This window comes from Columba livia, chromosome 1, assembly GCF_036013475.1.
Source record: "Columba livia isolate bColLiv1 breed racing homer chromosome 1, bColLiv1.pat.W.v2, whole genome shotgun sequence".
Lineage (NCBI taxonomy): Eukaryota > Metazoa > Chordata > Aves > Columbiformes > Columbidae > Columba > Columba livia.
The window spans coordinates 173,382,606-173,401,196 of NC_088602.1; the positions used below are offsets into that span (position 1 = coordinate 173,382,606).

General features: G+C 53.8%; 2 protein-coding genes across 3 annotated transcripts in view; one reads left to right on the forward strand and one right to left on the reverse strand.

The window, feature by feature from the left end:
• LGALS1 (galectin 1) overlaps nt 1-18,591 on the reverse strand; it is a 201,115-nt gene that overhangs the window by 95,256 nt on the left and 87,268 nt on the right. The window lies entirely within an intron of this gene.
• On the forward strand, nt 1,151-18,064 carry CARD10 (caspase recruitment domain family member 10). Of its 2 annotated transcripts, none has more exons than XM_005514707.3 (21): nt 1,151-1,243; nt 3,164-3,382; nt 3,752-3,889; nt 4,178-4,503; nt 6,867-7,049; nt 7,398-7,553; nt 7,682-7,807; nt 7,969-8,163; nt 8,260-8,406; nt 9,180-9,295; nt 9,551-9,591; nt 10,264-10,384; nt 10,884-11,064; nt 11,884-12,007; nt 12,359-12,599; nt 12,902-12,971; nt 13,334-13,433; nt 13,898-14,056; nt 16,084-16,205; nt 16,852-16,967; nt 17,214-18,064. In XM_005514707.3, the coding sequence occupies exons 1-21, from the start codon at nt 1,237-1,239 to the stop codon at nt 17,419-17,421; spliced, it is 3,096 nt and encodes a 1,031-aa protein (XP_005514764.2). In that variant the 5' UTR covers nt 1,151-1,236; the 3' UTR covers nt 17,422-18,064. The 2 variants fall into 2 exon arrangements, with proteins under 2 accessions (XP_005514764.2, XP_021138034.2); XM_021282359.2 differs by having other exon boundaries at nt 7,401-7,553.

The window sequence follows — 18,591 nt, forward strand, 5'->3', positions numbered from 1 at the left end:
AGTCTCAGTGGTATGCACGAATTTGGGCAGTCTGGTCCACTGCAGGGGTGGAAGTTATCCTGTGCAGGCTCTTTGGGATGCTGTGCGGACACACAGATCCACTCCTGTGATTGCTGTGGCCACCTGGACCCTGCGGAGGAGGAAAGCTTCCTGGCATCTGCCCTGGCCCAGGGGACTCAGTGCTTGGCCAGGCTGGCTGGTGCAAGCCCCTGCATGCCCTGGGGTACAGCTTAGTCATGCTGCCCTGGGGGTGCCTCCACATCCAGCTCCACCCACAGACACTACTGAGGACTGGGGGTCAAAATTAAGCCTGTGGGACCTCTTCTTGGCCTGGATCAAGCTTGTTTCTACCAGCCTCATTTCCTCTCCTTGCTTGAAATGCCCCACTCCATCCAGAACCAGGTCTACCTGGGGTGGCCAGGCCGCAATTTCTGAAGCCCCAGAGCCAAAAAAATCTCTTCCTTATGCACTTCATCATCAAGTTGTGCCAGGGGAAGTTTAGATTGGATACTAGGAAAAAGTTCTTCATGGAAAGGATTGTCAAGCCCTGGAACCAACTTCCCAGCGAAGCGGTTGAATCACCATCCCTGGACGTGTTTAGAAGATGTTTAAAAGATGTATAGGTTAGGTTCTAAGGGACAAGGTTTAGTACCAAAGTAATGCTAATGGTTAGACTCGATAATATTGAGGGTCTCTTCCAACCAAAATGATTCTATGATTCTATGTTCTCTGCAGGCAGAGCTGGGGAAACTGCGCTCAGCCCGGGCAGGGTCTCTGCTGGGAGGCCAAGCCGGGCACCCCCTTCCCCCGCCTGTCTGTCTGGAGGTGAAGCCGGGTGCGTTTCGGAAGAGAAGTCTCCCGTGAGCCACATCCTTCCGGAGAGCAGCTCCAGTCCGGGGCTGGGGAGGAGGGTCAGAAAGACGGGACACACACGGAGAAGAACCTTTCCCAGGTGAGGAGCAGCTGGAGGGCCTCAGAAACCAGGAGAGGCCGGGGGAGGGGGGTCGCTCCCGCCCCGCCGGTGAGTTCCATCGCGGCCCACGGGGGCGGGCAGGGCTGGGCTCTGCATTGCTCAGGGGGCTGCCGGTTCCCTCCCAGCCGGTTGGAGGAGGGAGGGAAGAAGGGAGGGAATGTGTAGCGGGGTGGGGAGAGCGCTTCAGACACACCTGCCGGGGCGGCGAGACGGGCGGCGGCGGAGCGGGCGCGGAGCGGGGCGCAACCTGCCCGGCGGCGGGGATGGCGGGTAAGGGGGGACCCTCGGCCGGGAACGGGGCACGGGCGCTTCTTCCCTGGCCTTGCGAAGCCTTCGGGATCGACGCAGCCCCGCCGTGCCCCTCTCCCGCGGAGGTTGCTGCTGCTCCCGTTGGCATCGCCCCGGGGCGGCCGGGGGCGTGGGTTTCTCCCGGGCTCTGGGGTGGTGGTGGTGGTGTTGGTGGGGTGTTTGCTCTTCTTCTCCTCCTCTTCCCCAGCCAGCTCCTCAGGGTTGACCTTCGGCTCGCCGTTCATCAAAGAGCGGCTCCGTGCTGCCCGAAAGGGGAAACTGGCCCGCCTCGCCCCCCTTCCCCTGGGCCCCCCATCCTGGAGGGGCAGCGGCGGGCAGGAGGAAGGTTACGCTGGGCAGGAGGAAGGGTACCGGCTACCAAACCCTTCTGCCCTCTCTCTGCCGAGCCTGCCTGCCAAGAAGCTGTTTGCTGCTTGCACAGCCGGCTTGGCTTTCTTGGAGAAATACTTTGATTTAAAGGCATAAATCTGCTGCTGAGGCGGGGAGCTCGAAACAGCGCAACTTCTGTGATCCGCTGTTGCATCCTCCTTCTGCATACTTATGTCTCTGTGGCAAGTCTATCCCAAATGAGAGAGAGATCAGCTTCTGCGTGAAATACAGTTTGTTTTCTTTATTCAACCCAGGACAATCCAGATCTGTATCGATATTTAGGCTCCTAAGCCCTTTGGTGCCAGAAATCAGACACTTGAGCATCTTTTGTGGATTCAAGAGTTGTCTCTTTCTGTTATCCTTCATCCAGCAGACCCTGAGCCTCCCATATTCCTACTTGGAGGATTAACTTCTACACAGCTCTCTCAGCCACCCTCCTTGCTGTGCTATTTGACTGTCTGAAATGCCATGATATCATTCTCACCTCAAGAAAGAAAAACAAACCCAAAGAAAAGACAAAAAGAGTGGAAGAGTTCCTTCCCCCTGCCTTCATGCAATATGAACCACTGCCCTGGGGATGTTTTGTGTGGCTGGGATGGGAAAGTTGGACTTGATGCCAACACCAGAGGAGGAGTTAATAGTGCTTACTGGGGAGGAGAGATGGCTTCTGAGTGTCAGATGTTCTTTGCTGTACTTCCCCTTGCCAGCTAAAAGGATTTGTTCTGGCCTGTGAAGCAGGCTTTATTTCTCAAGTGAAAACAAATGCGCTGGTTGAGTCGACACCCAGCTGGGAAGAGAGCTCCTTACACATACCTGCTCTGTCGCAGCCTGGAGGACTTAATGGAGCAGGTTCACCACTGCTCTGAGGGTTCTCCACTGACTTCAGGAGTTCCTCCTGCTTTATTTGGTTGATAGAGGGATTGCCTCGTTGCTGCATATTTCCAGGGCTTCTCACCGATCTGTGGAAGACACATGGAAGACATGCTTCTGCGATTCCCCATTGGCTCTAATACCTGTAGCTTAGCTGCTCTGTGGCATGGTGCCCTTGAGAACTTAAGTTTGGTCATGGATGCTTGGGGCATACGCAGGGCAAGTGGATCCCCAGAGAAACCTTCCTCTCCAACCCCAATATGAGAGATCATGTCACGGGCAGTGAAAACTCTTGATTCTGAGAGTTTTCTGTTCTCAGGGATGGGGACGAAGGAAAGATGTGTAATGGTTGGGAGAACTTCAGAGTTCTTCAGGGGTGAAGATCACATTTTCCCTAGACTTCCCACTGTATGTGTTTCTAACCCCCTTATACGCTACTACTGTCTGCCTCCTGCATATCTAAGGCCCTAAGTGGACACATTGAGATTCTGCTGGATTGATTTGTCTGTAAAATGGCTTCTGATGTATGAGTCCCATTTGCAAGACCATACCTTGGCTCATGTTCTCCCATGGCTGCTCTTGCCTTTTACCCTTTGTTTCTTCATCACTCCTCAGAGCTCTTCTTTCCTTTTAACCTCCCAGCCCTGGAGAATGCCTCTCTCCAAAACTGCAGCCTCTTGGAGCAGGAAGAGGAAGAAGACACCATCTGGGAGAAGGTTGAGAGTGTGCGGCACCAGCTGACCCGCTCCCTGAACCCTGCGAAGCTCACCCCGTACCTGCGCCAGTGCCGCGTGATAGATGAGCAGGATGAGGAGGAGGTGCTGAATTCATGCCGATTCCCTTGCAAAAGCAACCAGACAGGTGAGAGAAAGCACAAACTTGCACGGAGGTGGGCCTACTTTGTGAGGGACAACCTGGTTTTGATAGGCAGGGGATGCTACCCAGCATGTAGTGTTGTGGCCTTCTGGTGCCTCCTGCTGCACTGCTACCCCAGCTTTGTTGTTCCCTGAGATGCTCTGCAGCCAGACCTCCCTCTCATCCTCTGTGGGACGCCCCCTGCGTGCACACAGATGAGGGCAGAGCTCCATCCCATTCCCTCCTCTAGCCATTCCTTTTTTGTGAGCGGAGGTAGAACTGGTGGAGATGCTACTTTGTATCATGAAGCTGGGCTATGCTGTTTTCTCTCTGGTTTGCAGGGAATTCATCCTAGCTCTTTATACCTTCTTCCAGGCTACCTGATGGACATCCTTCGGCGCCGTGGGAAACGAGGCTACGAAGCCTTCCTGGAGTCCTTAGAGTTTTATTACCCAGAGCATTACACCCGGCTAACGGGGAGGGAGCCGGCCCAGCGCTGCTCTATGATCCTGGGTAAGGGCCGGCGCTGCTCGCATGGGAAGGGCCATAAATCTGTCCCTGTGCATGTATAAAGCCCTGGTTCATGCTGTGTGCAAGGAACACTGACAGCTCTGTGTTCTGGATCTGGCTGTAAGGGGGGCAAGTGTATGTATGTGATGGACCATGGTGCCGTAAGCCTGGGACAAGAAGGGCTTAGGAGAGCTTGGCACCTCTCGATGGAAAACAGAGTGTTGGGTTGCTTTTTTGGGGGTTATGCCTGTCTCAGCAGCCAGGACCTGATTCTCCTTTGTCTCCCCTCAGATGAGGAAGGCCCTGAGGGACTCACTCAGTTCCTTATGATGGAGGTGAAAAAGGTGAGGGCTCAGAGGAAGGAGCACCTACTGAAGGAGCACCAGCTCCAGGTGAAAAACCAGGCATTGGAGCAAGAGCAGGCCAGGATGGAGCAGCAGCTGCAGGAGCTCCAGAAGGTGCAGGAGCGTTGCCAGCGTCTGAGAGAGGAGTGGGACTCCAACAGCTTGGAGCTGCTGAGGCTGAAGGATGAGAACTACATGATGGCCATGCGCTATGCGCAGCTCTGCGAGGAGAAGAACATGGCTGTGCTGCGGAGCCGAGACCTGCAGCTGGTGGTACAGCCCTGGGGAGCGTGGGTGTTGGTGGTGGGAGGTGGTGGGGCTCTGATGGCTGAGAGGGATGCACACAAGTGACTGCACGTGGTGGCCCATGAGTGTGAAGGAGCTGATGGCAGGTGGGATGCGTGTTGGGGTGCATGCCCCTGCTCTTGATGGTGGGCATGCCTTGTGCAAGGCAGAGCGGCCAAGTCATGAGCACGGCATGGGAGACTCACCACTGCCCTAGGGCAGCTGGAGATATGTCACCTAGAGGAACCAAACCCAGGTCAGAAGAGCTGCCAGGGTGATGCCTTCCCCAGTATCTGTCAGCCTGGCCATTGGTACCACAGAATAGTTTGGGTTGGAAGGAACCTTCAAAGGTCATCTAGTCCAACCCCCTGCAATGAGCAGGGACATCTTCAACTAGATCAGGTTGCTAAGAGCCCCGTCCAGCCTGGCCTTGAATGTCTCCAGCGATGGGGCATCTACCACCTTTCTGGGCAAACTGCCAGTGTTTTACGACCCTCATTGTAAAAAATTTATTTCCCATGTCCAGCCTGAATCTCCCCTCCTTTAGTCTAAAACGATGACCCCTTGTCTTATTGCAACAGACTCTGCTAAACAGTCTGTCCCCATCTTTCTTCTAGGCCCCTTTTAAGTACTGAAAGGCCACAATAAGGTCTCCCAGGACCCCTGTTTTCTCCAGGCTGAACAACCCCAACTCTCTCAGCCTGTCCTCATAGCAGTGCTGTTCCAGCCCTCTGATCATTTTTGTGGCCTCCTCTGGACCCTCTCCAACAGGTCCATGTCTTTCATGCACTGAGGGCTCTGATGTTGGATGCAGTACTCCATGAGATGCCCCATCTCCTCCTGCATTCACTTGCTGCCCTGCACTGCCTACTCTGCTGATGGTTGCCTGTGTCCAGGCAGCACAGGCAGGCAGTAGGCAGCTGATTCTGTTGAGTGTTTGTATTTACTTCTTCCCTGGGAAAGGGCTTGCATTTTTCTCTTTCTAGTGAGGATGGTGGCACATGGGGTGCTGGGCGTGTGTGCACTGCTTGGAGCTGCTCAGCCACCTCACTGCTCATAGTAGTGAGTGTTTTGGCCCAGACTCCATCCCCCCCTCTCCTCGCTGCTCCCCATCGCCTCCTCATCTGTCTCATGACGTTCGGGAGACTCATGCCCCGCATACCTGAAGGAATTCGTGACACTGTGCTCCAGCTGCCAAGCTCTCACCTCCAGCAAACACGCACCCATTTCCTGCCTGGGCAAGGACAGCCCTACCTTGAACCTATTAATAACCCGGTTTCCTTGGTGCTCTGCTGCCTCCTGGCATTCCCCCCACCAGTCTGGGCCTGGACCTCTCACGCAGCCCCGCGGCTACCTTTCACTCCTCATCCTGCTCTGCCAGAGCTGGGATCCTCCCCTGCTTGTTATCTGGTATTCCTGCCAATGCCAGCTCCCCTGGGCCTCCTCTGAGCAGGGAGGTAAATTATTTGTGCATGACTGTGGGCTGGAGAAATCCCCTTGGAAGCATTGGCAGCCACCAGGTCCCCAGCCTGCCTTCCCCTTCTGGCTCCAGGGTCCAGAAGTGACTAGTTCCCAGAACTCCTTGGAGATCTTTTGGGCAGATTTGCAGAGGTAATGCAGTTCCCAAGTCCCTCCTTGGCAATTTTGGCAGTGCTTCTTACTACTCAGTGGCTTTGATGGGTTTTCCCTGCCCCATTTGCTTTTAGAGCCTACCTGACAGTGAAACTCTGGTTCTCTGATCAACCTCATCAGTTGCTACAGGTCTGTGAGGACCTCCCTTACTCCTAAAAGTAACTGACTTCTGCTGTCTCCAGTGACACGTTGGTGGAAGAGTGTGAGAGCAGGCCAGGTGTGATGAAGCACCTGTGGTACCCTGCAGCCTTCAGGAGCTTGAGCCTCAGACACTTCCCAGGCCAGAGGTGACCTCCCCGCACTGAAAAGCCTCCAGTGGATTTTTCTGCTGCAAATTTGTTTCTTGGCTGTTCTAGAAGCTGGGAAGCCTTTGGGATACTCACAGCTGCTGGTTCTGGCAGTGCACCAGAGGTCCTGGTCCACCGGCATTCAGGGATGCCTCAAGGTGGCAAGAAAGTCATTGCACCAAGAGAGGATCCTGAGACTCAGTGTGCTTGTGCAAGTGCATCTTCCTCCTTTGCCCTGCAGGGAAAATCTTTTGTGTGCAGCTGTGCTAACCTTGGCCCAACTGTAGGATAGTCCTTCACATGGTTGCCCAGCCTCTGCTTTCCTTGTCTCCAGAAGCTTTTTCTGCCAAGTGTCCTCTCTGCTTCACCCTCCTGCTAAGGCAGAGTTGCAGGGTCATGTGTGTCAGACTATGTTTCTTCCCGGAGTTGTAGGTGGACCAGCTGAAATGCAAAGTGACCAGCCTGGAGGAGGAGTGCAGCCTGCTGCGGAAACAGGTGTCTACGCCGCCCCAGCGAGAGGTGGAGGAGCGGGGCCACCCCGATGCTGTGTCTGAGCTGTGGGCTGAGAACCAGCGGCTCACAGCTTCACTGCAGGAGCTGCAGGGCAGGTTGCAGGTACCTAGTGGGGCAGGGCAGGTTGTCTCCTTTCCTGGGGCACCCCCAGTGCTGGTGACGTGGGCACTGGAAAGATGGGGGAAATCATTGTCCTCTGCTGGTCTGTCCCTTCCTCTGAGAATATTGCTTGGCTATGGTGGCTGCCCTTGCTTCTGGGTAATGACGGGTCCTTGTTTCCAGCTTGTGACTCTTGGTTGTGCTCACAAGTGGGACTTTGTGCCTTGGAGTGCATGGTAGATTAATGCAGGAGTGATGGTGGCAGTCTTGCCAGTCTGCCTGTCACTGCCCTGGTCTGAAGGAGCTCCCTTGATGCTTGTGGTGCAGTGATATTACCTTCTCTCCTCCTAGAAGCCTGGCGAGGGCCCAGTGCCAGGCTCTGAGCAGATCCTGCTGGACATCTTGGAGCACGACTGGAAGGAAGCCCAAGATGACCGGCAAGATCTCTGCCAGAAACTCAACTCCTTGCAGAACGAGCTGCAGTGGGCTGAAGAGCTGAGGGATAAGGTAGAACATCCATCACTGCCCCCATCCCTGCGCACAGATCAGGTCCTGGAAGAGGGGGGAGAGAGTAGGTTAGGAAGCCACAGCAGTCGCTTCCAAGAGGGCTAATGCTTGTTGCCCACTGTTGCCAGTACCTGCAGGAGGTGGAAGATCTGCAGCTGAAATACCGGACACTGCAGAAGGACTGTGATCTCTACAAGCATCGGATGAACACAGTGCTGCTGCAGCTAGAGGAGATTGAGAAAGAGCGGGACCAGGTGAATTGCCCTCTGTCTTCCAACAGGACCAGGGCTTTCATTTCTGCTCCAGATACATCCGTCCTTCCCCACTGGATCTTTTCCATCCATGCCAGTGTGGGAGGTGGGGATTAGTAGTGCAGTCCTCCACCTTTTCTCACTTTCAACCTGGCTCCTTGCAGGCAATCCAGCACCGTGATGGGGTGCAGCTACAATACTCCCAGAGCTTGATTGAGAAGGACCAGTACCGCAAACGTGTGCGGGCCTTGGAGGAGGAGAGGGACGAGCTCCTAAGCAAGCTGAGCCAGGCAGAAGGGCTGAACAGCACCCTGGAGGCACAGCTGCAGCGCTGCCAAGGCAGCCGCAGCCTAGGCAAGGTGAGGGTGGCTGGAAGGAAGGGGGAACAGAAGGCAGGGGGCATCAGGGCTGATTTCTGAGGGATGCGATGAGATGATGAGTCCCTTCTCTCCCAGATGTGCAGCTCTTCCTACTCCCTCTGCTCCAACCTCAGCAGCACCTGGAGCCTTGTAGACAACCCTTCCAGCTTTACGAATGGAGTTGTGGATGCACTGGGGGTTTCTGCTATCCCGTTCCCAGGGGATTCAGCCATTCAGAGCATGGTGAGCACTTGACCCTGACAGGCTGGCCCTCAGCTGAGGGCAGTGGAGAACCAAGCTGCTCAAGAATGGCACAGAGACATTGGAGCAGGTTCCCTGTGGGTCTGTGACTTGGTGGAAGACTGGGCAGGGGGTGGTGTGTAAGGTGGGAGCAAGTCCCATGTGCAAACCTTTGTTCTCTTGGTCTCTGACAAACCGGCCAATGCTGCACCAAAGTGTGCAGCACTCACGTGGGTGGGAATGGGGGCGAAGCAAAACTGTCTTCATCCCATATGACACCACAGAAATCAACAGCCTCATGTAAAATGATACCCTCCCCAAAAGCTGTTTAATCTACATATGCTGGGGGAGAAACCCTAATTCTTTTGAAAATCCTGTAGTAGCATTATATTATTTATAAGGGAGTCAGGTTCTTTCCTTTGTCTCTTTGAAGCCTCATCCTAGAGCACCCTAAAATGGGCATTCCCATAGGCTACTCACACCTCTGGGTGTGCAGTGGCTAAAAGTGAGATAAAATGGCAAGGCTGGATGTTGCCTTCATCTGCTATTACTCCCATATATTGTACATTGCAAAAAGTTGGGTACACAGTGTCATGTGTCTCCATCTGTGCTCTCTCGTTGGGAAAACAAAGTGCCTTTGGGTATTTGGAGGGATGTGAATGATCCCTGAAAAGGGATGTGGTACCCTAGGAGCTGTTTGCAACCTAGGCCAAAGGGAGGGGAGAGGTGTGCTGGGTGTTGGTGTCAACAGGCATTTTTCTTCCACTCTGCCCAAGGACGTGACTCCCGACAGTGAGAAGGATATTAATCGCCTTTCCACCTTCCCTTTCCCACCTTGCGTCGGCTCCATCCTCCGACGGCAGCGGGAAGATAGGTGCATGCCCTACAAAAGGTGATTGCTGGAGGCTGATGGAGTCTGTGTGGCCTCTGTGGGGCTTGTGGGTGCCAGAGAGAGACAGCTGGCAGGGGAGGGGGAAGCCTGGAGTGGGGACTGAGAGGGGGGAGGCTCACTGGGAGCTGCATGCTGGCTGCGGGGGGTTCTTTCTGGGGCATGGGAGAAGGCTGTGGGGATGGGATTGAGAATGGGATGCAAACAGGCTTTGGAAAAGCTGCTGCCTCAAAGCTCACCTTCCTGTCTCTTTTGTAGCTTGTCCTGCGGCTCCTTTAGGAACATTGAAGATGCAACAGGTACCAGGATTGGGGCTTTTCCCGAAGGCCTTAGCTAAAAACAAGTGGTGGCTGCGGGGAGAGGGGTTGGACAACTGACCCTCCCTCATGCCTTTGGTTTGTGCAGCTCACTGTGAGGGCTCTCCGCCTGTAGCATGGACCCACATGTACCCCACATGCTGTGCCAGGCACAGCAGCTGGAAAACCTGGCTTTTCCCCTGCAGAGTAAGGAGCTGTTCACATCAGCTCTGTTTGATTTATGGAGAGCTGCGTTTATAGAGAACTTGATGTGGAGTTGAGGAAGCAGGTAACAGAAGAGAGAAATGCCTTTGCCCTGGGGTGTTATTGGTTCTGTGTAATGGGTAGTAAATCTTCTGGAGTGCAGCTCCTGGTGCTGGTAGGTCCTGTGGTGGGTGCTGGTAGCTGATCTCCTCTGGGCACATCCAGGTGGCCATGACTGCTGCTGCCTTCTGACCGAAATGCTGACGAAGAGAGCAAAGATTTGCTCTTTTCAGTAGACATGGGAAACCCTTTCCAGGAGGGTGACTGTCCAAAAACTCCCTGTAGCCTCAGCTTCCCAGTCAGATGCTAGAAAATGCCCAAGTGGGGGGTGACAGACCTTTGCCACCCTGAGAACATGAGCTCCCTGCAGCACTGATGTACCCTTTCTCTCCCTCTCACTTTCTTTCCTAGGCAGTGGGTTTGCTAGTACCTCGCTTGGGGCCTTCTCCTCATCTTCCAGCAGCACCTACAACAGGGTGAAGTCGGACATCTGCCTGTCCACGCTTCCCAGCCGTGAGGAGGTCACCAGGAGGTGACTAATGTTCTCTGAGCTTGGCACTCTGAGCCAGCTGCTTGAGGGGGATGTGCCATGGTGCTGGAGGACCATGCTTGGGAGACCCTTCCTTTCTGCCTACCCCCTTGCGGGCTGTTTCTCGCTAATGGGGGAGGAGAGAAATGAAGATCCTATAGTCTTTGCTTCCTAGCAGGACTTGAGATTTTTGTGCTGTCCCATTTGTTGTGGATGTGGGGTGTGGGGTGTGGATGTTTCCCTAGGCTGGACACATCTCTCTAGGTAGGCACAGGATCGTGGGAGCTCAGCTTGGCTTCAGTGTTGGGGCTAGAGGAATGGAAGAGGTTACGTGGGTTCATAAGTTGTGTGTATGTGCCCTGGTGGTGGCCGTGATCATGAGCTCTGTACTGCATGGTGCTCAATGCAATAAACACTCTGTAGCTGGAGACCTGCATGGGGGACCTGTTCTTAGAAAAGGCAGCAAACTTCAGTTGTTGGACTTAGCATTTCTCCTTGCCAGGTCATTGGTGGTACAGCTCCCTAGCATGGGTCACCCCAGCAACCCCTCAGCCCAGGAGAAGAGGCTCAGAGCAGACATCTCCATCCTTGGAGGAAACAGGACAGGGATTTACGTCCAGTGGGTCAAGCCAGGCTCACGGGTTGAGGATGCAGGACTCAGGGAAGGGTGCCGGCTCATCGAGGTGAGTCCAGGAATGAGCTCGCTTAGTGGGTTTGCAAGGCACTAGGATGATGCAAGGAGTGTGGAGTGATCCCCAGTGCAAGTTGGCCTATGTCTTCTTAAAGTCCACCTCCATTTCTCCTGCTTCCTGGGACTGCTCCCTGCCTAGAGCTTTATGCAGCATAAACAACCATCCAGGTCTCATGGCACTCAAGTGTACTTGTGCATATAAAAGTGCTGAGACGTCCTAAAACACTTCCTTCAGTTGTGAGAGGGGAGAAACAAAAAGGAGTCATGCAGATTAAGACAGAAGTGTGGCTACGTGTCCCTTGAGTTGTCTCACCTTGTAGTATTTCAGAGCAGTTTGCATCCTGCATCCCACACATGCCCATTGTGAAGTGATCAATTCTGGAGCAAGATTTGTCAGGCCTTCATGACCCTCCTGAGCTATAGAGAATGATTGCTCTGAAGAAAGCTCCTGGAGGGAGGGAAGGGCATTTATTTTGGCAAGAATGACACCATTTGAAATACAGCTATGCTTCTTGAATTAATATCCCACCTGTAACTGAAAATAAACTGTCTCTCCCGCCCCCACTCCCACACGCGTTCATGCACACACATTTGCTTTCACAGCAGCCCGGACTGGATGGTGGCTGGCAGCAGGTATTTAGAGGCAGAGGAGGGAACCAGATGGAGGTTGAGGTTGCCTTTTTCTCAAGCAGAACTTTCCCCAGGCCTACATTGCTCTGTTGCATCTCTTGTGTAGCCCTGGTGGGTGAGGGAGCTGGGGGGAAACATGCTCTTCCAGCCCCTAGGTCTAATGGCATCGGGTCCTTGCTAGCTGAGGGTGCCATCGCTGAGGGAAGAGGTGCTTTCTCTGGAGAACTGCACACGGGAGGTCGCCTACCTGAGCCTGCTGCATTGGGACGAGCCTTCCAGACTTGTCTTTCAGCTGGACCTGGAAGGTAAGACCCTGGGAGCTGGGTCTCCTTGGAGCCTGAGCTCTCTGCCTTCCTTTCCAGACCCTCCACCCAGCCCTGGAGGTGAATCTCAGTTATTCTCTCTCCTCTCCTGTTTGGTCCTAGGCCACCATGTGTGACACAGGGGTTGGCCATAGCTCCGGTAGTTTTCCCTGTCTGGTGTGACATGTACATCCTCTGAGTTACAGGATGGAGGTACAGACCTTCAGTCTGTTTGCCTCCTCTGCACCCCCTCACCCCAATCCATAGCATAACAGTTGTGCTGGGGACTTGCCTATCTTGTCAGCAACTGTTGTCTCTTGTGCCCCCACTGGTGACCTATATCTCTGGCTTCAGGATACCAGCCTCTGCGGGAAGCCCTAGAAGAAGGGAAGAAGTTTTCTGGAGACTCATTCTATGTACGCACCAACCTGTCCCTCCTGGAGCCATCAGACCCTTATGCACTGTTCGTCAAGTGTCGGGAGATCCTCCATGTCACGGACACCATGCACAAAGGCGGGCTGGAGTGGTACTGTTCCCGTGTCGATCCCTTGACCATGCGGGACCTGGACAAGGGAACAGTGCCCAACTACAGCAGGTAACCAGAATGAGGAGGAAGGCAGGCAGTACCTGGGGTACCTGAGTCCCATTTATTTGTGGTGAGCATGCCCTAGGAGTCCTGATGGGTGAGGACTGGCCTCTTGAATGTGAGGAATGCCCAAGCCTTGTATGGGGGACCAATGTGGTAGTGTTTTGGTACTGTTGAGAGACTGGGAGGTTGAGTGAGGGCTTTGATATGCTTCAGCAGGTCTCTGTGGGGTTTGGCAAAGAGGGTCACAGCAGGTTATGGTTCCTGGGGGGCTCTAGAGTTGTTTGAATGCAACCTCACTGTCTTTTCAGGGCTCACCAGCTTTTGAAGATCCAGGAGAAGGGCCTGATGCCTGGGCAGCAGAGGAGCCACAGAAATAATGTAAGCCAAAGAAGCCAGCAGTGAGAGCTCTGTGTGTGAGCCTATGGCCAGCCCACCACCTTGCCATGCAATCTGCCCCATTCTGTTGGTAAAACAGACCATATAAATGTGGCAGCCAAGACAGAAAGCAGAGCAGGGACTTATGCCCCAGGCAATGTTACTGCTCTGTGGTTGCTTTCTTACCTCCTTCCCACTTCCCAGACAGAACCTGATGGGCTGCAGACCCGGTCCCATGCTTTTTGTGTGTGCGCTCCATCTCGTTTGCTGGCAGGTGTTCTGCAGCCAGCCCTGTGTGTGTGTGTGTGTACATGTGTGTGAAATGCTCAGTGCTCTCAGCTTTATTGCCCTTGCTTTCTCCTCAGCTAAAGAAACGGGCCTTGGACCAACTGCGCCTGGTGAAATCCAAACCGCACAGAAGCTCAAAACAGCCCCCTCAGCAGCTGTGGCTGGACCCCTGCTCAGGTGAGCTGTGGCCCCTGCAACTGCCCCATTGCCCTTGGAGACCCAGTCGTCGCCTGTGGGCACTGAAGGGACATTGGCATCTGGGATGCCTCAGTCTCTTTGCTTAGGGTCCCTCTTATAACTGCGCTAATGGGATTTTGGGAAGTCCGTGCTCCTTTCCCTAGGCTTTATGGGGCTTTCCATTGCTTTTGTGGCTTTTGGGGTCACCTGTTTTTTTGTGGAGAATAAACTGGTTTGTAATTCAAGGGAGTCCCAGGAAATGGGCAAGGAGGGCTACAGCCAGAGGTGAGTGAGTGTTGTAACCAGGCCAGGATCTCATCTGGGACATAGGATGGTTGGTAGGTGCCTCCATGAGTTAGGATGAGGGGACAGTACAGGAAGAACTGTGTGGTCTGTGGGCTAGTGGCAGCCTCGTCTCCCATGTTTTCACCTTTGGCTTTCTTTTTTTCATCCTTGTCTTCCAGACCCAGACATGAGGCTGAAGCCTTACAGCCTGGTGCGCCCTGTGGTGGTGAAGATGCCCCGTCCTGTGGTGCTGTCACCTAACTGCATTGCACCACGGCTCATCAGGAACCTGGTGGACTTGCCCACTTCTCGGCTGGACTTCCACGTGTGCCCAGCAGGTAGGCAGCAATGAGTGGTTGACATGTCCAAGGCCATTTTAGGAGCCTGTGGCTGAGTGAGGTAAAGTATGCAAGTCTCTTACTTCTCAAGGCTCCTTTTACCTTCTGCCACTTTTTAGCCACCTGGTAGGAAGCTCAGATGTTGCTCAAGGAGGTCACTTCTGTGGAGGCCTTGGTCAGTCCAACTCAGGGAAGAAGTGCTCTTAGTGCTGGAAGTAGGAGATGTGGTCTCATAGAACTATCGGAGAGGACATGAGGTGTCTCTTCAGTGGCTAAGTGTGGGGGTCTCTCACTCTTCTCAAACAACACCCGTTGACAGGTCACCTTTTTGGGCAGAGTCTTCAAGACGTTCTCTTCTATTTTTACCTGTGTCCTGTCCCTTTGGCTGGCAGGGAAACCAGACCTTTCTTTTGGTCTCATGGGGCATGGGCATCCTCTCTCTTCCCTTGAGCTGGTGGTGGTGGTGTTGCATTGCTGCTCTGGGTGGCTCTTGCCAGAGATGAAGCCCCTGGCTGAGGTGGGATCTGCATGTTGACCTCCTACCAGCTCTTCCTCCTCGGGGACAAGAGGATCCAGCCTTAGTGCTATCATCCTCTCCCTTCTGCCAGTAGCATGAGGCTGGCACACCTCTGCAGAGGCTGCTGGGGAAAGGGCTTTTTTCCCATAGTGAATTTTTACATAGGACATCTCATTTCTTCCTTCCTTCTCCCTTCTCCATCTCTCTCCTTTCCCCATGTTTAGACTTCTCCCTTTGCGAACTGCAGGACTGAAAAATGAGTTAGTATATTTTTGGGGCGGGGGGGAGTGGTTATGGAGGTAGTGAAAAGTCTTAGGTTTGCTGCAGAAGAGTGGCTCTGCAAATTTTGGTCGCTGGGCTCCTTGTCTGAGTGACTTTACCATATATCCTGCCCTGCTGAGCCCTCTGCAGGGTCCTCCAAATATTGCATGGGGATGTGCTCCGAAGTCATTACTGCGACCGGCGACTTGACACTGAGGGCAAAAACTCCCTTCACTCCTGCCAGTTTTGCTTGTTGTGGGGGAAGGAAGGTGATCCAGGAGCCTCAAGCCATTTATCTTTGCTGCCTTTATTTTACCTTGGAGAACTCCCCAGGCAGTGCAGAGTTAGTCTGAGCCAGCCCAGCTTCCCCAGGAGCCTCCTGCCCCCAAAGGGAACAGATGTCTTTGAAGGATCCAGCTCTACCTGGGAAGTACCTGTGCCACCAAGCAGAGGTAGCAGAGAATGCCCAGCCAGCCTGGAGCATCACCTCTCTGCTGTTCTCCTGCCTGGCGTTCCTCAGCTGCAGGGTTCTGTCCTTCTACCTCCAAGCAGGTGGAGGTGGCTCAGGCTGTTGCCAAGAAAAGGAGGTTCAGAATCACAGAATCAGAATGGTTGGGGTTGGGAAGGACCTCTGGAGATCATGTAGTCCAAGCACTGTGCTAGAGCAGGTTCACCTAGAGCAGGTTACTCAGGATTGTGTCCAGGCAGGTTTTGAATGTCTCCAGAGAAGGAGACTCCACAACCTCTCTGAGCAGCTTGCTCCCTATCTTCTTCCTACTCTCCCATGCCAAATATTTGCTCCCCTTGCTTCCTCAGCCCTGCTGCTTGCTGGAGCCACCTACGAGCCCATGCAGCTCACAAACCCTGCAGAAAACCTACCTGGCAAAATGAAGTGATTACTTTTCTGCCACATTCTGTTATGGAGGGGGTGGGACAGTGTGGCAGTAGGGAAGGGGGGATTGAGGCTGTGAGCTGGCTTAGGTTGCTGTGATACTGCAACACAGATGCTGGTCTTGCCCTGCAAGGTGTCTTCAGCTGTGATATCTTGCTTGTTCTGTACGCAGAAAGCTGCAGGAGATCCATGCCAATGTGTAATGTTGTATAATTAGGCTTGCTCTCCAGAATCCATAAACAGGGAACTCAATAAGCATCAGCGTGGCAGTAGACATGCAGGATCTGAGGTAGGAAGTGTGTGCGAAAGGGAGAAGGGGCTGACATCTCCCTTTTCATATCTCCTCTTGGCTTGCAGAGAAGCTGGCAGACGGGAATCGGAGTGCTACCCACGCTCAGGAGCAGCCTGTGTCTAGAAGCGCCCCCCAGGACTGGAGGGAGAGCGGGCGAATCCGCATGATCCAGGAGGCAATGGAAAAGGTGCTGAGCTGTTTGATGTGGAGAGAGAGGGCCAGGATGGGGCATCCTGCTCAGATTGGGAGAGAGGAGGGGACAGCTGAGCTAGGGGGAGGGAGGGTAGTGTGGTGATAGAGAAGGAGCTGCTTGCTTGGGGGCTGTGTAATTTGGAGGGTGTTTGAGGTCCAGGTGCTATGGGGTTATGGAACAGCAGATATGGACTTCTCCCTGATACTCTGTTGAGCTCAGGTGAAAGAAATGGCAATTGGGGATTCGTGAAGGAGGCAGTGGGAAATACCATACACAGAAGTGACCTCCCTGCTCTCACATTCCTCATCTTCACCAAAGCAGCAACACCTCTGCTCAGGGTAGATGGAGAAATGTGGGGCTGCGGGTGATAATGATGACAAAGGGGATATGAAGATGAGCTGTGGCCAAGTAAGGGGACTGTTGGACTCTTGGGTTGGGTTGGGGATGATAGAGTGGGTGACCCTGCTCTCTAATTCTCACCTTCCCTCTTGGCCCTGTCTGTAAATCCCACATTTAATGGAATTACTATTGGAAAAGCAATGATATTTCACAGTATGTGGTTTGATTTAATATAACTGTCAGGGGCTGGGGTTATTTTTTCTCCATTTAAATCAGTAAATCTGTTCAATTTCCTTTCCAGAATAAACACTGCCTACTAGAACTGGGAGTTCAGTGTGTGAGGGATCTAATTAAAAGTGAAATATACCCCATCGTTATCCATGTCGAGGTCACCGAGAAGAATGTTAGAGGACTCAGGTAAGAAGAGCTGGAGTGGCATGGATGAAGGGTATCACTGAAGGGGAGAGAAACCCTTGTTTCTGTTCAGAGGGAGGAACAAGGACTGGGGTGGGAGCACTTGCTCTGTGTATGTTGGGCTTGGCTGCTGTGAGGGGAAAAAGGGCAGGAAAATTGGCTTTGTGTGCATGGGAAGGATTCCTTGGGTGTTTCTGCCACCCTGTCTCTCTATGCCAAGGGTAATGCTCATCCCCGTGTTTTCCCCAGGAGCTTGCTGGGGAAGGTGGGCCAGCGGGACTCGGAGGTGCTGAAGTTCTGCCGTGGTGTGGAGCAGGCTCTCCACACTCTGCCGTGCTCCTGGGCCCGTGTGGAGTCCCACGCCTGGAGCCACATCGAGGAGCTGCCCAAGGTGGTTCGGGGATGCATCTTCCAGGAGCAAACACGCCCACTGTGGATTGAGGAGGGCGATGACTGAGCTGGGGATAGCAGAGTGGGCACTGCCAGCTACCATCTCAAGGAATGTTCTCAGAGGTCCCTGCCTCCCCAGGGTTCCTCCAGGTAGCATGTCCTTCCTCCCTGAGGGGATTCTGGCGGCAAAGGCCCCCAGGGGTAGCCTTTCTGGTCCCCTCGAAGCCACCAAGATCTGGGGAGTAACATGTGCTGCCTCCCCAGTCTGAGCTTCCTGTATTTTATTGGAGAGACATCTTCCAGTGTCATGGTAGAAACCACCCTTGTGGGCTGTTCCACGTCACCTTGGGCTGCTCTTGTCTCTGGTACATGGTCAGATTGCCAGATGGGGAATGTAGGGGAACTGTGTGGCATCAGACTGTGTAGGAGCATATCTCACACACATCTGAAACCCTTCACCCATCACCTCTGTCTCCCCTGTGGCACTGTGTGCTTGGGGTCCCCTCTTCTCCTGTCTACCTCATCTCTGGCCCCACGGCACAGAGAGCACAGCTCGTGTGCCAACACCCCTCCATGGCTGGAGTGACACTAAGCTTGCAACAAACCCTCGTTTTATAGGAGCTGTACTCTTTATTGCTTGTAAATTATTAATGAAGCCTTTTATTGGCAAACCGCATATAAAGGAGAATTAAATGCCATTCATAATGGAAGTGGGTGGCAGGCTCTGGGCTTGTTTGTTACTGCGAAGGTTTGGGTGATGCATGATGGGGTATTTTTCTCCTCTAGCAGGGGCTCAACTGCCCAGCCCTCCAGGGGAAGGTGGGAGCACTGCTCTTGCTGTTGCAGGGCAGCAAGAGGTATGGGGAGAGAACAGGCTTGAATGTGCTGCAGACCCAGCTTTCTTCCATTTCTACTTGCCCCCTGTTTTTCAGTCCCTCGCCTCTCCCTAGTGCCGCTGTCGGCCAGGTTGCCCTGGGAAAACCAGGTAAAAGCTCACTTGATGTATCTGGCTGAGGTCCCTAGAACTTCGCATCCGTCCATACCCTGGCTACTGCAAAGTGACAAGCCAGCTACCTTGTCCTCTTGAGAGACAACAGTGAGACTGAGCTCAGCCACACTGCCAGGAGAGTGGGGATCCTCCTTGCCCCTCCATTGGGGGCTGTTCTGACCCTGACATGGGGCTGAATGGGGGTTCAGGCTCTGGCAGGGGGAAGATGGAGGGCTCACCCACCCTGGC